This window comes from Amblyomma americanum, chromosome 6 (assembly GCF_052857255.1).
Source record: "Amblyomma americanum isolate KBUSLIRL-KWMA chromosome 6, ASM5285725v1, whole genome shotgun sequence".
Lineage (NCBI taxonomy): Eukaryota > Metazoa > Arthropoda > Arachnida > Ixodida > Ixodidae > Amblyomma > Amblyomma americanum.
Genome location: NC_135502.1, coordinates 69,603,728 through 69,623,601, shown reverse-complemented (window position 1 = coordinate 69,623,601; position 19,874 = coordinate 69,603,728). Strand labels below are relative to the sequence as shown.

The window sequence follows — 19,874 nt, the reverse complement described above, 5'->3', positions numbered from 1 at the left end:
CGTTTCCGGTTGTTCTTTTTTACTTTTCTTCGAAGCTTCCGTCTATCCCGTCGTCTCGCAAGATAGAACTCAAACGCTAAGTCGTCGGGATGTTACGTGACATCCTCCCCGACCGATTCGCGTGGGATGGCGGTGGGGAATAGAACGGGGCTTTCTCCGCGGGCGCTCCGGAAGAAGATTGCGCTCTCCTCAACGACCGCTTTATCAGCCCCGCGCTGCCCTGCGCGCGTTCGCCTTTGCCTTCGAACGTATGATGTTTTCCCGCTTTTTCTGTTCGGCTGGGTTATTTTACCGAGAAGCTCGAACTAAAGGAGCGTCTTTATCCCTCTGAAGAGCGCTGTCTCGTCGCGATGCGCTGCCGCTCGTTCATTTCTTGGAGTCTTTTTTGTGCTTCTACTCCCATCGAGGGGTGTAAAAAATTCAAGCGTGCGGTGAAGCAAGACGTTGCGTGAAAGCGCGCGGAGTACTTCAGTCGCGTCTGTTCTCGGAGTGAACGAGCGGTTTTCCATTACGGAAACTCTTGGTGAGGCATGAAGGCAATTCTGACGGCCGGCCATCAGCTTGCGCAAGATGTTCTTCCAGCATTCTCCCCATCTACGTTGGAGCGCTGTGCCTCTGAAAGGAGCGTTAGTGACGAACGGACCAAACAGCTCGCGGAAAAAGCGCAACACCGTGAATGCGAATAAAAGATTAAGGTATACGGTTTGAAATACTGACGGCTAATCTGAATTTGTCAGATGGATGGAGTGCCGAGCTCTCTGTATCAGCTGGTTTCGCTTTCTGTCGTCTTAACGACGCGCAGCGGTTTATAGGGCCGTGTTTGCGGAGCGACGACAGAATTTATGCCTGCGCTTGTGCATGGTTACATCGAGTCAACGGACTGCTGCAGACACGGCTCACGCCAGGGCACATAGGCCAGGGTTAAGAAACTCTGCTTTCGAAACGCCGAGCTGTTGCCGTTTTATTGCGTGCGTTCTGTTCGTTCTTCCATCGGGCCGCATTTCTTTTTTTTTTTTCCTTGTTAATGTTGACGGCGTACGAGACACGAAAAGAAAATTAGCAAGAGCGAAGAACTCCTTGTTTCGTTTCGGGAGCCGAGCCTTGCCGTAATAACTGTTATCAGGACAGCGAACCCGAGGCACGTCACTAGTCGTACGCGTGGTCACGAAATGCGCAGTGCGTGGAAAGTATTCATTCTTGAACCGTAGAAGCGTACTTGCTTGTAAGCAGCCGCAGCTCTGCAGGCCTGGAGCAGATAACACTCCACTTACCAATGCACTCGGACGAAGACTTCATTATTTAATGGCGCTATGGAGACTTGGGCTTAGAGCGCCACAGGTTGTGCGCTTGGTCTTCACTGGGTGGGGTTTTTTCGGAGCACTTCGCCCCAGCGAAAACAGAGCACCGTGCCATGTGAAAGCTTTTGGCCATTAGAAAACGAGCATGAAGGAACCTAAACTTGTAAATACAGATACAGAAGTATTTTACAGCCGCGAGTAAAAAAATATTAGTGCGAGTAACCGACTATATATATATATATATATATATATATATATATATATATATATATATATATATATATATATATATATATATATATATATATATATATATATATATATATATATAATTTTTTTACAGGCGATGATTTTCTGCTGAGCTTCCTGCAAGACTAAGCATTGGAGAATTGGAGAAGGCCTGTCATTCGCGTTATTGGCGTTTTCATGAACCGAAGTGCCGCGAGTGGAGGTTATTTCGCACCAGTGAGCGATCACTTGTGGTTATCTTTTTTATTCGGGACTTGATCACTGCAATGTGTTCAACGAATTGATGCTGCCTTATTATTGTGCATGAATTCATTTTGTATTGATGATTGCATTCGCTTTGCATTGTGCAGGCATTGACTTCAAGCAAAAGATAATCAACCTCGATGGACTACCAGTCAAGCTGCAAATATGGTGAGTTGCACCTTGTTCTTTGCTAGCAGTAGCGCTCTTCCAGGACCGCTAATTCCGTGCACAGAGGTATTGTGGTGCTTTTGCGATTAAGCGATAGAGTCAACCGTGGCTGTATTTAGCGAAGCACTACGGAAGCGAAGAAACGTTGGTTAGATGTAGCCCTGCATGGGAGGATGCAGATGTGAAAGTCGTGAGCTCCTTGGAATGGTCTTTCTAGCCGATGAAAAAAACAAAGAAAAAGAAAACGACGCACTGCGGGGTATATGAGCGATTACACCTGTTCCCGCAGTCGCCAGAGGTGTGCTCATTGTTCCGTTGTCCTCGTTGCGACATCGCTGCCGTACACCTTTGTAAGCACATGTGCGTGGTCATACTGATTGTTGTTCTCACGATAGTATTACAAAAACACGAGACAACAGAAAAAAGAGCTGGGGTTAGGCACACGCTGCCTTAATAGAAGAATGTCTGCGGCTACACTGCATGCGAACTGCACTTCTGTTACGTTTACGACACTATGTGAAGTGTTTCTTCATATAATGCGCAATGGCGCCTTAACTCATTTCTTACCGAAAACCGAGCTGCGTGTTCATGGGTTATTCCATGAGCACAAGTTTATGCACGCAAGTTATGCACGACAGTGACGCATATCATCACTGATATGACTGTCACATAACGTCCCTTCATTCTGTCTGCTTGTGCATATTCGGGGTCAGAAAACGCTCCCGTACGGTTAATATCGTACGGTCACGAGCGTTCATTGTTCATGGGCGCCAGGACGTTCGTTGTATTATTCGACGTTCGGTCGTACTCCAGGACTCCGAAGCGCCTGTAAGTGCGTGAGCCTGCGGCCAGTGAAACTGCTTATTTTCATCACACAACCCAGTGAAAAGACCAAAAGGGTGTTTCGGCAGAGAACAATGACGATATGCTCTCGAGACCATGACATGTGCAGTAATGAAACAAAGGTCGAAGCCCTCGCAAAAGTTGTGACTCGAGGGATCAAAGCCGTTGCTTTTACCGAGTGCGATGCGCTGCTTTTTGCACGAAAATACGCTGGCATTTTACACACCAATTCGAGATTCAGCCCGAGGGACGGTTGGAAACGCTGTACACTTTGACCGGCGTCACCGAGAGTGTGCTGATCGTCATCAGCAACGTCCAGTGATTACGACGCGTAAATCTACCGCGTCCTTGCAAGCAAGTGGAAACGGCACGACATCTATAGTTGCGGCCGTATCAAAAATGGAAAATATCCGACGTCGTTTACACGATGCTGTGCAACTATACTGCATGCTATCCAAGTTGCGACGGCGGGACCGGAAACCCCAGCGAAGTGCAACTACAGCATCGAAAATCACGTACCGAAAGGGCACGCTTCATCAACGGCCTGGAAAAACAGAGTAAAAAAAAATAAGAACCTGGTACCCGCCTGCTGCGAGTTCCTGTGGGTGCAGTCCATGCCATAAACTAAACGTGGGATCCCTCTCCAATTAGGCAGTGGCGCATATGAAGTAATAATCGTGGTCTCCATTTTTATTTCACCCGCACGTTACTAAGGTACTCGATCAGGGAGTCGGAGCAGTCTTAGATCTTTTTAATTTCAATATATCGTGTCGAGAGGTCAAGCGGCGTCAGTTCCGGCATCGAATTTGACTGACACATAACACTGTAGTATAACATACCAGCGTGCTATGGCCATATGTGAGCGTTTTAGGGCCGCATTCCTGTTACAAGGAGCTATGCAGTCTCGAATTTCAGGCACCACGGGCGACACCACCGTTATATCACGAGACCCTGCCTCGTTGATTCCGGACACAGCTGGTATCCTGTTCCTTCGGGCAATGCTCTTCCTTCGTCGGACGGTGTTTCGTGAAGTTTTCTACTGCAAACACGTCATCTGTGGGTCTATAGGCGTCCCTCCGTCAATGTATCCTACATTCCTTGCGTCTAGACTTTCAGTCAGAACTTCGAAGAACCCCTAGCCGCAGCTCTAGAAACTGCAACTGGAGTCTCATGAGTGTAACAATCACAAGCGGCTACCATTCGCCTGGGACATACTATACACGTCCCCATTGCGATAGCTGCGGCTCGATGGGAAGGCGATAGCGCCTTGCATTGGAATGCCCATATTTTACCAGGATTGCGCGAAAACTTTTCCCTTAATATCATTGCATTTGTATGAGAGCAGTGAACCTTGAGGACTGCCCCTTCCACGCACTTCTGCCATCTCTGCCCAAGGTTTGTGGTACCTTTTTTAAAGAGACTATCTCGGAATTTGGGGTGCACATGCCAGTCATCAACAGCCATGACTGCATGCACCGCCTGTTACAATACGGTTTCCTTTCATACTTTGCACCGCGGCAGGGAACGAGTGACGGTTAAAAGTCGAAGGCGTTTACTGCATCGAAGAAACGTCGATGTTGCTCTCTGGGAATATTGCGCTCTCCTGGGGGGAACTAACACCACGCTCCGCGTATCGAAAATGTTTCCTTTGTCATACGCAGCCCTTACTTCCACACTAGACGCTCTTCCATTTTGAAGTCAGCTCTATTCCCTCTTTGTATCGCTCTTCCCTTTACACTGCATGATGGTGAACCGGAACTTCCTTCTAGTTAGCCTTGTGAGCTTTCCTTCTTCACCATCTCTCTCAGTTACCCCAAAATTGCTTTAGACTCTTATGAAAGGTTCAACTCGAGCAATACTCGAAATTGATTTTGTGGCCTTCTCGGAGCTAATCGACCATAAGAATTTACTTCGGTGCCCTGAAGACAAGGGCCATGACATTTCCAGCAGATTTTCGCTGTAGGAACAATGACGGAGGGGAGGTCGGTAGCTATAGACTGCTTCGACTGTTTGGACTTTTCTGGGTTCCTGGGTCAGTATGGCGCAGCCACTCTTTTTTTTTTTTTTTGATGACCAACCGACGCACGAATGTGGCGTAACGGAGGTCCTACAAGTGAGCACCAGTGATTTGCAGCCTTTCTTGAGTGAGGGGGGGGGGGGGGTGATTACTGCTAATCACTTGCTTCCTTCTTGAACATTCCTAATGTGAAATTAAAGTGGTACCGGTATGAGCACGTTCTCATGGCATTCCCACAAGTTCTGCTGCGTGCTTCAAAGCAGCTTGCGAACTTCCATGAAGAGGCCGGGGACACGGCTCGCATTTTGTTCCGTCATCGCACTTCTGGGATTACCGGAACGGTGTTCATGTGCGATGGACAGCCGTCCTGTTTTCAACGCAGCCTCCCACCTCTTGACTACTGCGTAACGTGGAGCACAGTTTTCTTTCTTACACGTCCGCGTACTTCTTGCTCACTGTCAACGTTACTCCTTCAAGAACAGGCAACTATCACTGAAATCGCATCCGGATGATTTTTTTTTTCTGGGGGGGGGGGGGGGGGGGGGGGGGGCTGCCTCCCTGTATAAAAAATAGTCACGAAGTCACGATGAGACGAAGTAGTCTCATCGTGACTTCTTCCCATATAGGCGCGACTGTTCATGCAAGCATCGCATAATACAGGTTTAACACCGCAGCACGAACATAAAACGCAGAAATATTTTGCGTGCCGCCATGGTTCGTGAGCCCTCGCCTTTTCCATCTAAACAAGTGTCCGAAGCTTTCTTGTGTCACGTGGTATTTTCAACAAAATAGGGGGCCGTGTTCAGCTTCCCGCTAGTAAACCGCTTTTTCCGTCACATCCAACGTTGGTCACATCTCTCACTCGCACAATATGGCTACTTACATGATTTCCGTTCTCCAAATGCCTTTCTCTTGCTCGACCCTTCTCTCCCCGGAGTTTCCTCCTCAGTCTGGGTGACATGCGTTGGCGGCAACTTCCGCGTTTCTTCAAGAATGAAATGCAGTTACCGGCGCTCACCTTCGAGCATTTCGTCGATACCTCATTTCTAGACCAGGCTATCCGCACCAGCCCCACACAACCTCCTACACACCCCATTGTTCTTCTTAAGGCACCCTCTTATTTCGTGCTGATTTTTAACTTTTTGCACAATACCGGAAATTTTGTTTAATAGCGTCGGAAATAGGCACGTACGCTAAGGGCCACTTCGTCCATAGCTGGTCTGTGGTGAACGAAACCACGACTTCCACACGAAAGAATGTTCGGCGAATGGCCAGGGCGCAAGCATGCGGCAAGACGGTGGCGCCGCGTGGTGGTATTAGTACGCAATCTTTATCGTGAATATTCGTGTCATAAATGTTGCTAGCCCCGCGCGACACATCAACGACACAAACAAAAAAAAAATTGAAAACGGCTACCGGTCCTCTATCCTCAAGACGCACCGCTCTCCCTATAATTTCACTTTCCGGGGTAACCCCTGATCCGCACTCGGCTGACTTGCAACGACCGACTTGATCGGCCCGATACCTTCGTAACTGAGCTGTGTAGACGTAGTCAATCCTTGTCTGTGCCCGATGCCATATTCATATATGATTGAAATGCGATTCTCGAATGTACGTACTGTCGCGATCAAAATATTGCGGGACGCGTGTTCTCGGAAAAAAGTATGTAACTCTGCTTCGCCACCCAGTCGCTTGGTATTGTTACCAGTAGATAGAACATGCATGTCTCCTAATTCCGCGTCACAATGCACGCGAGTTGATAAACCATCTTAAACGACTAACTGCTCAAAGCGGGTGATTAGGTGAACAAACAGTGTTTAGCTAGCAGGCGGCTAGGAAGTTGTGCTTCTAGATCTGCAGGGGCGTGTAAACAAGCGGGAAAGTTCCTCAAATTGCACAACTGCGCTGCTTATCCAACAATGCTACCGTCTAATCATGCTTCTGACTTCCCCGCTTACTTAAACTTGATCTTCGAATGAATGTAACTCGCACTGAACAGCCAGCTAGCTAGCTATGCCTTATGGATTATATGACTGCGCAGAAATAATTTTTTTTTCCCGCACATTCGCGTTCCTTATACTTTTGATCGCGATAGTGCGTAGTTCAGCACATCTATCAACAAGTGCCGTACACTCTGAGGAACTTGCATGGAGGGAAAGAGCGGCCTTTGCTATTGTGAAGTGGCAAAGTGAGCTCGCACGCACACGACGATTTCTGCTCACGAGACCAGCATAACTGCCGGTTGTCATATCATCGCGCGTTCTAGGAAGTGCGCCGTGGTTTGTACGTTTGACCTGTTGTAAGTAGGGGTTAAACGTTTCGGCTTGAAGCGAAAAAAAAAACAACTATGAAAGTACGGTGAATTCGGTTTTCGAATTTCGGTTTTAACCGAAAAAGGTCAGTATTATTCGCATGCAAGGCATAGCTAGCTATAGCTGGCTGTTCAGTGCTAGTTACATTCATTCGAAGTTCAAATTTAAGTAAGTGGGGAAGTCAGAAGCGTGATTAGACGGTAGTATTGTTGGATAAGCAGCGCAGTTGTGCGATTTGAGGAACTTTACCGCTTGTTTACACGCCCCTGCAGACCTAGAAGCACAGCTTCCTAGCCGCCTGCTAGCTAAACACTGTTTGTTCACTATAATCACCCGCTTTGAGCAGTTAGTCGGTTAAGATGGTTTATCAACTTCATGCAGGGCACTGACGCGAAACCATGCGTGGTTGTCATGAAAAGTATCATGTTCGGGCTACCGCGACACTTGAGCCGCAATTCCTTCGCTTCCATCAACACGCAGAACACGTGATGATGCCCCTTCCTCTCTCTCAACAACACAAAGTAAGCGTGTCAACGTAATTCTTAGACGTAAACTTCCACTTGCGTTCTTGTCTGCCGGCTGTCTCATTAAATTCGCGTTGCTTTTTTAATGACGGAAACAAATCCTTCTACAAGCACATAAGTGCAAAATTACTGGTAAATTATGTTAATTACTGGCAAACGAACTCTTCATGCTGACATAAATGCTGAGATAGACTCTAAGTGGCTTCTGGCCAGACAGAATTGCAACAATAAATTACCGCTTGAAGTCCGTAATTCATTCGTCGAAAATGATATTCGCCGAAAAAAAAAACGAAACTTTCATTCTGAAATAATTAAACCCCGAAAAAAGAGTCCACTGAATTTTCGAAAAATAAAAACCAGAATGTTGAACCCTGCTTATAAGGGACGCATTTCATGTCCCCTGGGTCTGTACGTAAGCGCACAGTTTCATACAGTGTCACAATCTCCCCCTCATTCTTCACACCGACGTACACTAACTACTTCTCTTTCATTAAGCCGCATAGGCTTACCCACAATCCTGAAATGGACGTTAAATCTGTCCTTTTATTAACGGCTGCGAGCGTACCCTTCAGAAACTTAGGGCGAATACCCCAGGCATCGTCCCCTGGAAAACGATGGAATTTAGCTAATGGAGGTGACGAAATAATTCGACGAGTGTAGCTTGAGCAATCTTAGTAGAGTAGAACCCGAACCCGTCTACGTGCACAGTTCATTCTCGGTGTCCGAGGCTAGTGCTTATTCGCCGTGTGATCCTCTAATAATGCCTTTCGTTTTAATAATTACACACGTGTACGTGTGTCCTTAGTCTTCTTCTGATTCATTTTGTGTTGCTGTTTTGTGGCCACTGTCATCAACGTCCAGTGTGCATTTCGTGCTTCTGTTGCACTAAATTAATGTACACTGTCAAACGTACCAGTTCCTACTTCGAAGCTGGTTTCTCCGCTTTGCACGCTGTGTATGGGGAAAAGCAGCACCTCGGGCACCGTTGTAGGTCGCGCTTTCCGCTTGCGCGAGTAGATGGCAGCACGGCACCACGTGCCGTATACGCGTCAAGTTGCGCGTGGTCTGCGCGGTGCATTTTTGCGGGCTCTTCGAATGTCGACAAGTGCCCCTGTAAGACAGCGTCATGCCGTAGACTTAAAAATACCATATTACCGCAGCAATTAGCAGGTATCCTTGTTCCTCACCGGTAGTGTGTACTGCAGTGTTTTGAAGGCGCGCTGCTTGAACTGTCACAACGTTACGTGAGATTCCAACAGACGCATTACCCGTGGCTACGCTTTTGCAAGGAAACGATGGGGTGCTTTATAATTCGCGGCTGTTCGGTTTCGCTTTTATAATGCTGTTAACATTTGCTTACCTATATTCTTAAGTGCTTCATAGTTCTGTAACGTGAAATAACAGTCCTACGCCGCGGAACGGCAGTGCGTCTATTACCCCGGAGGCGTGCTTCTTCCAGGTGCATCCATGTGGTGAAAACCACTTACTGTCCTTTGCATATGTTTTCCACATATGTCTATAAGGAAAGTGGCACGGTTAATCGTAGCGTGCGGCGTTCTGTAAACAAGGGTGTGGTAGGCGAGTTAATGCCCTTGTAAGGTTTCAGTGCCGTTTTGATTGACTCTTTTTTTATATATACAAAGTGGTCAGCGTGCTTCGTATTTACGGCATTCACAGGCTATTCTGCAGTGCGTCAATGGCATAAAATGGACAGAAACTTGGTATCATGTTGTTAAGCAACAGGCAATACAGACGCGCGAAACAGAACAGTGGGTGCTGGGCGTGACGGAACAATGCTTACTGCACCTTGTAAACAGCTATATGCAAGAAATGAAATTCGGTGCCTGGGAAATGTGTGGATGAAAAAACTGCTGGTGACGGTGTCGTATCATTTCATGCTTTGCGTGAATACAGTTTAACAGGCTGAGATTTCTTTTTCTACTGAAAATAAGAGGAGACGCGACAAAATGCGTGAATACAGAGGATTTCCCGTTCTGGCACGAACCTTGTACGTCAGCAGAAAGTGTAGATACAGAAAATTCTGATGGTGTATTGTTCTTCGGCTACTGCGAATGCAAATGCTCGCCACGAATCACAAGGCGAAACCCATAAGCGCTCAGTAAGTGACTTATAAGAGTAGTTCATAACCTTCGTATTTAGGTTTCCGACATTGTCAAACAAAAATGCGATGAACGAATCTTTAAAGGTACAAGACATGAGCAGACGTCTTAATTATCTGGACAAAAAAACTGGGACTAGCATGAGATAGAAAAATGTGCGCGTTGTGGCTCACAAGGAAGTTGTGAAATGAGCAGTGCGGTGTCTCCGGTTGTTATAGGCACACCAAACTGGACGCCCGTCTCCCAGAAGTCAGAACCGAAACGACTCACTGGAGGCTTTGAAATATGAACAGAAAATGCGTTAGAATCATTATCGATATTCGCACTTTGTGTCTGTTATTGACGGCGCCATTTTAATCAGTGTAAGCAAAAACAAAAAAAGGAAACATAAAATTATGATATAAGTATCCGCTTTAGTACAAACCGTGTTTGCGTAGCGTGTGATACCAGCCAGGAATTCAGCTGTAGTTTCTTTCGTCGGCATGCAAGAGTTACGTTCATATATGCGACCTTTTTCGATAGCATCTGTCATTCCAAAATAGTGTCGCCTTCGATAAATGTGACCAGATGCCTTAAAAGTGCGACTATGAAGGTCACATTGACCTAGTAAAGGTCAAGCAACAGAAACGCCCGATAATGAAAAAAACTTACAATATCCCGTCACTTTAGCCTCCCTCATTTCAGAAATGTAAAAACAGAAAATGGTGGGTTCATTAAGAGAAATTGGGATTGCTACCTGATAAATTAACATATTATGAGAATTCTGAGCGTCCAAGAACGATAAAATTCGACACAAAATGAGCAGCCGCATGCAGTAGAGAAAATCTAAATTGTTTTGTTACGTGCTCGGCTGTATGAGCACGGGAATTTTGGGCTGCTCTACCGTTACGGGTAATTTTCGCAGTGAGTTATCCTCTGGCAATTCTCCTGCATCTCTAGTGAGCGGTACATTGGCCGTGCTTTCAAAAATATGTCGTAAAAGGCCGTTTCTGCAATGGTATAAGGAATTTATGCACATCTGCGAACTAATATTAGTGGAAAACCACCCAGATTTGTATAGCATGCATTGTACGTGATACGCCGGATTTAAGAACGTGCTGTACGTCTTCATTCGTCACGACAACGCCCTCCACGTCAGTTACGGACAGAGAAGATGCCGCTTAAAGCTCCACCCGTTTCGCATGAAATATGCGCGCTTATTCACGTCAGACACGCTCCTTGCACTTCTCCCCGTGTAACGCCCGCCATGCAGGAAAGGACACCTTCCGGTCCCGCTCAACGCGGAAGTTTGTCTTGCGCACGTAGTACATTAGATAGATAGCATTGTGACAGCCGCTAGCCACGGTAGATGTCACGAGGCGCTCTGTTGCTGTTGTCCGGGCAGGTCCGAGCCACGTCTGTTTGCGAGAACCGGTGAGTTGGGTGCTCTCAGTCAAATCCAAAGGCGAGCTTCAGAAGTAAGCAGCGCGCCACTCTGTGTCGGCCCGGCAACACATTGGAGTTCAAAACGCTACCACGTGCGTCTGTTTCGTATGGTTAGGTCGCAAGATGGCGCTGAATTCTCTTCGTCTTCGTAAAGAGTGTGGTAGCGGCTAGGCCGGCCAAGCCATGGGCTTAACGAAGGCGGGCCAGGAGGTTTGCTGGGCCGGTCGACGACGTTCTCTTCGAATGCGCTGCTGCGGACGCTCGTCCCACACGCCGTGCACGTCCGTCGGTCTCCGTTTGGCCCGCATGACGTAATTACAGCTCGGGCGCCGGTCACGGCCTGTCCGCGCGCCACGCACGTACGCTTCGCACGCCGCGGCCCAAAGCAGCCGAGGGAGCTAGCGGCCGCCGCAGCAGCATGACGGCGCTGGACCGAAGTGTGTTGTAGCGCATAGACTTCACAGAGTTCTTCCTTCGTCCGTTGAACTATCCGCCCGTGGAGATTGTGATGAAATCGGGTTGACGCAAGCGTTGCCTTTCACCTTCGGCAGTTCTAGCTACGCCGTTTCGTTTTGCCCTCGTAGTTTCTTTGAGTTCTTCATGCAGTCTGCAAAAAACACGTCGATACTGCGGTCACTTCTCCGTTTTCGGTTGTGTGAACTATGCGGAGCGATATGAAGGGCACGCGTCGTCTGGGCGAGTTCTAGAAGGCAGTCATGTGTTGTCCGTACACAGAGGAAAGAAGGAAGAACGATATACGAGATGTCCGAACACATCTCACATGGGAGAGTTCTTTGTCCTGGAGTGGACGGTATACCGTGGCTAACGATGATAATCATAACTTAGTCTGCGGCTGCGCATTGAAAGTGCTCGTTATGTGTGAGACCCGCCGCAGCTTCGTCGTTGAAAGATGGGAAACACTTCGCTCCTTTCTTAGTTTACGCTCTTCGGGAACGTCACGAGCGCCCCCTTCTCTCCACGCACCCTTAGCGGCGAAGGACAATGGCGCATGAGCCGTGGGAATGTGCCACGCAAGTACTCGCGTTGCCCCGTGACCGTGCGCGAATGATCCCCTCTTAGTCGTCACATGACGGCTCGAGTGGGAGGCCTCGCGCTGGCGTTCTTGCACAGGAGCCGAGTAGAGCACACTGTACAAGAACACGACGTCGCGCTCGAAACAGCGGAAGTCGACTGCAGGCGTCCCTCCCCGCGGTTAACCCTCGAGCCCTCCTCCGTTGATCATTTCAAATGTTCAAGGCCCGATCATCCACACCACTACAGGGTGGGTCGCTCCCAAAGTATGCGTCTCGCTCGCTTAATGGAAAACAGCGGAGCCGTTCTTGCACCAGCGGTTTGCGAGAGGCGTCGTAATAGATGGAGGCGCGTGTGTCTATGCCCATCCCTCCGCTCAACTCCTTTTTATTATCAACGTTCGCCGTCTCGTCTTTATGTGCTCCCTCAGCCGTCCGCTCGCCGCTTTGTTCCCGTCTCATCAGTTTTGATTACCCTCCGAGGCGGCGTTCTTCACCCTACGCGGTGGCTCTTCGTGTCCCTCCTCCTCCTCCGCTCTTTATTCTTGGTTCCGTGTTGTCTTTCCTCCGCGCCCACCACCAACGCTGGGAGCGAAGGCCCCTTCCGTCATGTGGTGGCTGGGGCGCGCAGACTGGTCGTATTCCTCCACCCCCTTGGGACGATTATCCTTCGTTCGGGCCGGAAGCTGCTCTCGGCGGCCAGCGATGCCACGCTCGCGCTGAGGCGTCGTCGTTCCGTCTGTTAGCCAAATGATGGAAGCGGCGGCAACGGCTGACGCCTCCCCTCCCTCCCTTGCTTGCAGCCACCACGCGTGAAGCGAGTTTAGGTCTGTGGCCCCCACACTGCCTTTGGGAAGGCGGTGCATGGGGCGCTCGCTGTCGTCATGGCGCTCTCCCTGGAGCGTTCTGTCTTTTTCGCCGGCTCGTTAAGAGCGCAGAACGGCCGTTCTGACTCGGTTGTCGGGGGTTATGTAAGGCGAGATTAGCTGGGTTATGTCGTGAGTTCCGCTCGAAATTCGAGGCGCTAAGAATACCGGTTTGACGCGCGTTCAGATGCCGCCTGCGCTGTTTGGGTCTTGTGTTCAAGGGTGGCGTGAAATGACAAATGTACGTACTAATAGAGTCGAATCCGGAGATATCGAACTCAAAGAGGATCTCGAAATAGTTCGATATATCAAAATGTCAAAAGGTAAGAATATATGTAACTTAACAGCAAGAATGCAGTCTCTAGCGCTAGTGAGGCGCTTATTGCAGCGACGTGCCGCTCGCTGGCGTGCTGGCAGCCCAAGTACCGCTCGATAGGCGTTGCTAGGCATAATGTGCTTCGCATCTCAGCCGCAGCGGAGGGCGCTGCGGGTCTATTCACTTCCTATTAAAAGATGTCTAGTCCTGTCGCCAGCACACCGTGAATAATCTCATTAATATTAAGCTACAGCTCGTTTCCGCAACGCCTTTGGCAGCGAAGCGAGCGAAACACGCCAAGCGAGGGCTGCGGCTAGGCTTCAGCTAGTTAGGTTGGCTTCACCGCATAACAGCAGTGTGGGTGGAAAATGAGTACAAGTGACCGATCGCCACCCTCACGCACACGTCACTTTCATCTCGTGACGTGGTTGCACCGCGCACGAAAAATGATCGGAGGTCGCTGTTCGAAAAAGCGCCACTTGCAGGGGCATGGCGCGAAGTTCGATATCTCGAACGACCCGTGAAATTTGAGTTCGATATACTACGCGCCGTTCCTGTATTTCACACGGAATATGTTTAAGGAGAAAATTTGTGTTCGATCATCATCATCAGCACCAGCAGCAGCAGCCTGACTATGCCCATTGCAGGGAAAAGGCATGTCCCATGTCTCTCCAATTAGCCCTGCCCTGTGCCAGCTGTGGCCGCCTTATCTTCGCGAACTTCTTAATCTCATCCGCCCCCTGCTACGCTTGCCTTCTCTTGGAATCCACACCGTTACCCTTAAGGACCAGCGGTTATCTTACCTTCCCAGGACATGCCCTGCCCAAGCCCATTTCTTCATGATTTCGACTCGGATGTCATTAACCCGCGCTTGTTCCCTAACCCACTCTGCCCTCTTCCTGTCTCTTCACGTGTCTTCAACACGCATACTGAAGGCGGCAGCGTGAAATGAGTTTCGAAAGAGAATACCGAATACTGATCCGGAGTTCCCGGGTTCGAACCCGACCGCGGCGGCTGCGTTTTTATGGAGGAAAAACGCTAAGGCGCCCGTGTGCTGTGCGATGTCAGTGCACGTTAAAGATCCCCACGTGGTCGAAATTATTCCGGAGCCCTCCACTACGGCACCTATTCTTCCTTTCTTCTTTCACTCCCTCCTTTATCCCTTCCCTTACGGCGCGGTTCAGGTGTCCAACGATATATGAGACAGATACTGCGCCATTTCCTTTCCCCCAAAACCAATTATTATATTATTAAAGGGAGTACCGCAATGGTGACTTATAGCGGCTTGTGCGTCCACTCCGTACTCGGTATAGGTGCGGCGTTCGATGTCCAGTGCCGTCGAGTGCCTACCGGTTTCCAGTGGGTACAGGTTTTCCGCTGTCTTGGTGTTTGGCTTCTTTGGGGTGAAATGCTGGGCGATAAGTCTTTGGCCCCATTTATATGGACAAAAATACTTTGTACCATTGCGCTGTTTGGCTAAAGCTACCCTTGCACCATTAAAATTCATTGTCATTCGAAAGCGCATGTCGGCACACAAAGCTTTGCGCGAAGGTTGCAGTTAATGACTATAGGCATGTAATTCGACAGCCAGGCATGATAGTACCGTCGCATGTACCATGCGTAGGGCCCTTCGTTTCCGGATTGAATTTCTGGCTGGAGTTCGGGGGTGAAAATCCGGCGATATATTTCGAGCGGAAATCCGGGTGAACATCGAGTCATTCGGAAAGAAATGTTCGTAGTCCGAGTTTTCTCGGGTTAGTTTTTGGAGCGCAAGACAGTTCACTATACCAGTTCTTGTTTCGGCTAGACATACAGTGCCATATTTTGTGCTTAATATTTCATAAAAGGCGTGTAAATCGTCGTTTGCGCTAAAAAAAAAATGTCCGACAGTTATGTTCCTCTTCCTAATATATTACATATATTTCGTCGCGTACGTTACCCGTCCCCTACGAAGCACATCCGCGTCGGAGAAAAACTGCGACGTGCCTTTATTTGTACAGTGCGAAAACGTTAAGCGCCATAGCGACGATTTTAGGCGCGGAAGGTGCTTCCTTCGGTCATGGCGCCGTTAGCGTGTGTATAGTGCTTCATACAGCGCCCCAAAAAGAAATGTCGGTAGCGATGTTTTGTCGCTTCAAGATTGCCCTTTTCGAATTAATTCTGAAATTCATCCGCCTCATGACAACGAGCCTTAAGGGAGGGATATCGACACTTCACGGAACACACCGCTCTGGAATAAGGAACAGAATTCGCATATTTTCATGCGCTGTCTGCAGCTTTTTGAACTGAAAAATAAAGATCGCCTATCAGGCTGATTTTCGGGGAGAAATCGGGTTTAACCTGATGTTTAAGCAGTATGTGCGGGGTGTAAGAATCAAGTAAAATTCGTTTTACCCGAAAACGAAGGGTCCTAACCATACGTAGCTGTCGCGTTGCATGATCTGAACAAAGCTGAGCGGAATTTTGCACACGGACGGCGAATTGACAACAGTACGCTTCTCCGTCATACATTCTCTGCGCAGGAATAGGAATCATCATCATCACCAGCCGTCCTGCACGACAAACGCCGCTCGCATTGAATCCGATCAGTGTCGCTACAGGAGAAAATCATAATCTCCGTCCATTTCACTGACAGTTCCGCATGCAACGGCGACTGCATGTATTTCAGTACATTGTTCGAATATTACAGGGTCAGTTATCTACAAACGTGCACCTACGAAACGCTGTACCCCCCTTGTGACACCGCCTGTACTTGCACGTACGTATTTCACAGAAAACGAATGCAGCTATCGCGTGTGTGTGTTCGGCACAAGGCACCGATAGCGCCTGTACTTGCATGCACGTATTTCACAGAAAACGAATACAGCTATCGCGTGTGTGTGTTCGGCACAAGGCACCGATAGCGCCTGTACTTGCATGCACGTATTTCACAGAAAACGAATACAGCTATAGCGTGTGTGTGTTCGGCACAAGGCACCGATAGCGCCTGTACTTGTATGCACGTATTTCACAGAAAACGAATACAGCTATCGCGTGTGTGTGTTCGGCACGAGGCACCGATAGCGCCTGTACTTGCATGCACGTATTTCGCAGAAAATAAACACAGCTATTCCGCATTTGCGTTCGGCTTGGCTGTCGTATCTCTGGTGCACTGCGAAAGTTAGTACCGGAAATGTTCTTCCACTTTCATTCCGCTTCCGCTTTCCTCTTTCGTTTCGTGCCGCGGACAGCCCATGGAACCAGAGGACGAGTGTCCTCGTAACTTACAGGGAACACCACCTGTATGTAAACAACGCACTCATGCGAAGTAAAGCAGCGCGCACAGGGCGTGGCGAAACTTCGTTTCTCGCCACTGTGGATCCTCAATTGGTGCACTAATGAATCCTCCTGAAACCGTGGAGTCCGGTCGTTAAGATGCAAGGCATTGCCGTATAAAAGAGGCCAGCAAATTTAATTAAGGTTTTATTTTTCTAAAAGAAATGCCGCAGGGTCTTCGTGGCCATACCAGCCAACAAAGGATGAGAGGGCCGCCCCCTGTAAAATGAAAATATAAGTATAAATTAGCGTCTGAAACTAGCACGTAGCACACAAAGCCAATCTGCAATGCCCTATATAGATATGCACCGGAAGTTTTCAGTGGCAGTGCAAATATTCGTTTAGAGATAAAGTGCGCTTGACAAAAGTCACTTAATTAACGCACGTCAGTATTATATTGCGGGACACATCTCGAGCAATCGCAGATCATTAGCGTTTCGGTGTCGAAATCCGAGCCAACTAAATTCAGTACCGAACCAGTTCCCGTTTTTATTTAAAGTTACAATGGTGTTCATATGTAAGCTACAGTCCACGTTCCGCTTATCCATATCTGTACTGGGGCGCTGTTATACGAACGAGGCGGACAGTTTCGCAGTGATATGTTGCCACCTCGCATCATTAGTCGCTATTGCGGTGAAAAAGAGAACACAGCTGGCGGACTATGCCTACAGACTCCCCCTGAAGTTTCCTCTTTTCTTCGTCGACGATTCGTATCATTCCTTCATGCTGTTGGCTCGCAGCAATTTCTTATACGTTCCGGGGCGAACCGCTTACTGCCCTTATAAAAATGGTCTATGGGCAGTCTATAGACGTCTTATATACTCTACTGTCTTCCTATAGATATTTATTTTTCTCTATTCATAGTCTATAGACTGTCTATAGACAAACGTCTACTAAAAGTGTATGGTCATAAATCAATAGATTGTCTATAGGCTGTTCATAGGATGTGCATTGCCTATAGTATCCTCTAGGGTTCGTCTATAGAGTCTATAGACTTTATATACAGAAGTCTATGGACAGTCTATAGGCTGTACAAAGAAGTTTTTGTAAGCGTGCTCGTAAGCTGCGGGTTTATCTGTCGAAATTTGTATGCATATGTGTTCCTTCACATGGTGCGTGAGAGTTACGTGTATGAATGTTCGATAACGGCTTGGACACTGTATACGAATGCGTTGGCCCGGCTGCGTGAATATGTGAATAGCAGCCCTACGCATACGATAGGGTTTCGTATCGGGCACTGAGCCTATACATAACGCCTTCCTTCGTCCCTTCAAATCCTTTCTGCGCTGCTTAGAGCACGCAATTGAGGTCATTGTGGGAATTGTGGGAAAATATATATATATATATATATATATATATATATATATATATATATATATATATATATATATATATATATATATATATATATATATATATATATATATATATATATATATATATATATATATATATATATATATATATATATATCCCATAAAACCACGAAATGCGCAGCTATATATGCAAGGTCTGCATAAACTCCGAGGTCATATGTGCGTATAGTATTGAGTCCATACGTTCGTATTGCTAGCCGGGGTTCGAGGATTGGTGTGTGTAACGTGCAAAATATGCAAAAAGATCGAAAAAAACGCACAGATGTTCCTCCTAGCTGGGCGTTCGTGGGTTGGGAATTAAAATAAAAACATTTAATCTTAGTCACATATTGATTTACGCAAGCTGTGGTGGGGAAAGAATGAATAAATGCGCGGGCTTCGCGGTTATACCGTGGCGACTGACAAGACTTCCATTTTTCATGAACGCGGGAGGTCGTATATCGCAATTTCATATTTACAAAAGTGAAAGGTAAACGGGGGGCAGGAGTTGGGAAACCGTAATTTCAGCGCCCCAAATTTCGAACGCCGAAGTTTCCGAGCATCGCTTCAGGCCGCTTTGCGCATGTGTCAAACGAGATAAGGCCACTCGATTGCCTTCGAAAAAAAAAAAACGGAACGGTTTAAAATGTACGAAATAATTCGAACGCATCGAATTCGCATTCCTTTCTTTTCGACGTTTATGCTTCCGGGCAACGCGGCGCTTGCAACATGTATCGCTGAATCATTAAAGCATTGGAGGCGCGGCCGTGTTCCACCGAGGTCTTGCGATTCTCGTGTGCGTACAGTTGCAACATTGAAGGCCGTGCCACCGATGTCATACGTTTTTATTGCGCGCACATACAAGAACAGTTGTGCGGCGGAAGTAGTTAGCGAAGATATGTCACCTCAGTTGTACAGATTTCTGTACCGCTAAAGTCGAGGCGAGATCCCAGATCCCGTTGCTAATACGATAGGAGGAACTTCCGCTGCCGACGTACTCGACAAAAAATACATCAAGGATAGGATAGCAATAACTTTAATAAAATGCCAGCAACCGACGGTTTAACGCGTCGTGACGTTGGCCAAACGTCGACCCGGGTTATGCCCAATACATCAATGGAAGAACAAAACAACATCCGCGACAAAGTAATCAACGACTTCACAATTCGTTTTCTCGCTGAGGCGAAAGCAAACGATAACCATCAGATATTTTGTCATAGATCAGTTACTATCTGTAGCTGGCATAAGTAACTGCGACGTTACTACCAGCTATCCGCGCTCGACGTGAACATTGGCACGTATGGGAGGAAAAAACAAACAAACGAGAATCTACTCGCCACTTACTCAACGTCTAGTAACAAGTGTCGCGCGAAGAAAGACACCGTTCGCAAGATACTCCGATTCGACGTTCCCCTGACACTTTCGTTCCACGACACGCGCATGCGAAACATCGGAAGCCTGTGTCCAACGTAAGCTACACGTACGCACTCACACTCAATCTCCAACACTGCTTGAGAACGTCAAGGCGTGCTATAGGGCCCCGCGGCAGTTCAAGCATATACGGCGCATATCTGGGCGACGAGGTCACCGGGCTGCCGTGCTCCATCGCTATTCGACAGGCGCGGAAAGTATACACAACGCGGGGTCATTTATCCCGCGGCGGATCGACTCGACGACCGACCTGCAATCTCTCCCGTCCCGCTCGCTCGTCCGAAACAACGCAGTCCATAATCACGTCGCCTTTCATAATGCGCCCTCGCGAAGCCGCGCTGCACCGTCGCCGGCATCGAGT

At 48.0% G+C, this 19,874-nt stretch overlaps 1 protein-coding gene across 2 annotated transcripts in view; it reads left to right on the top strand.

Annotated features, from left to right (window-relative positions):
- The window catches only part of LOC144093653 (ras-related protein Rab-8A-like), a 92,836-nt gene that overhangs the window by 18,104 nt on the left and 54,858 nt on the right, over window positions 1-19,874 (top strand). For both annotated transcript variants that reach the window (XM_077627244.1, XM_077627243.1), the window contains exon 2: window positions 1,898-1,958. In XM_077627244.1, coding sequence (XP_077483370.1) covers window positions 1,898-1,958 — 61 coding nt within the window. The remainder of the gene's footprint in view (window positions 1-1,897; window positions 1,959-19,874) is intronic.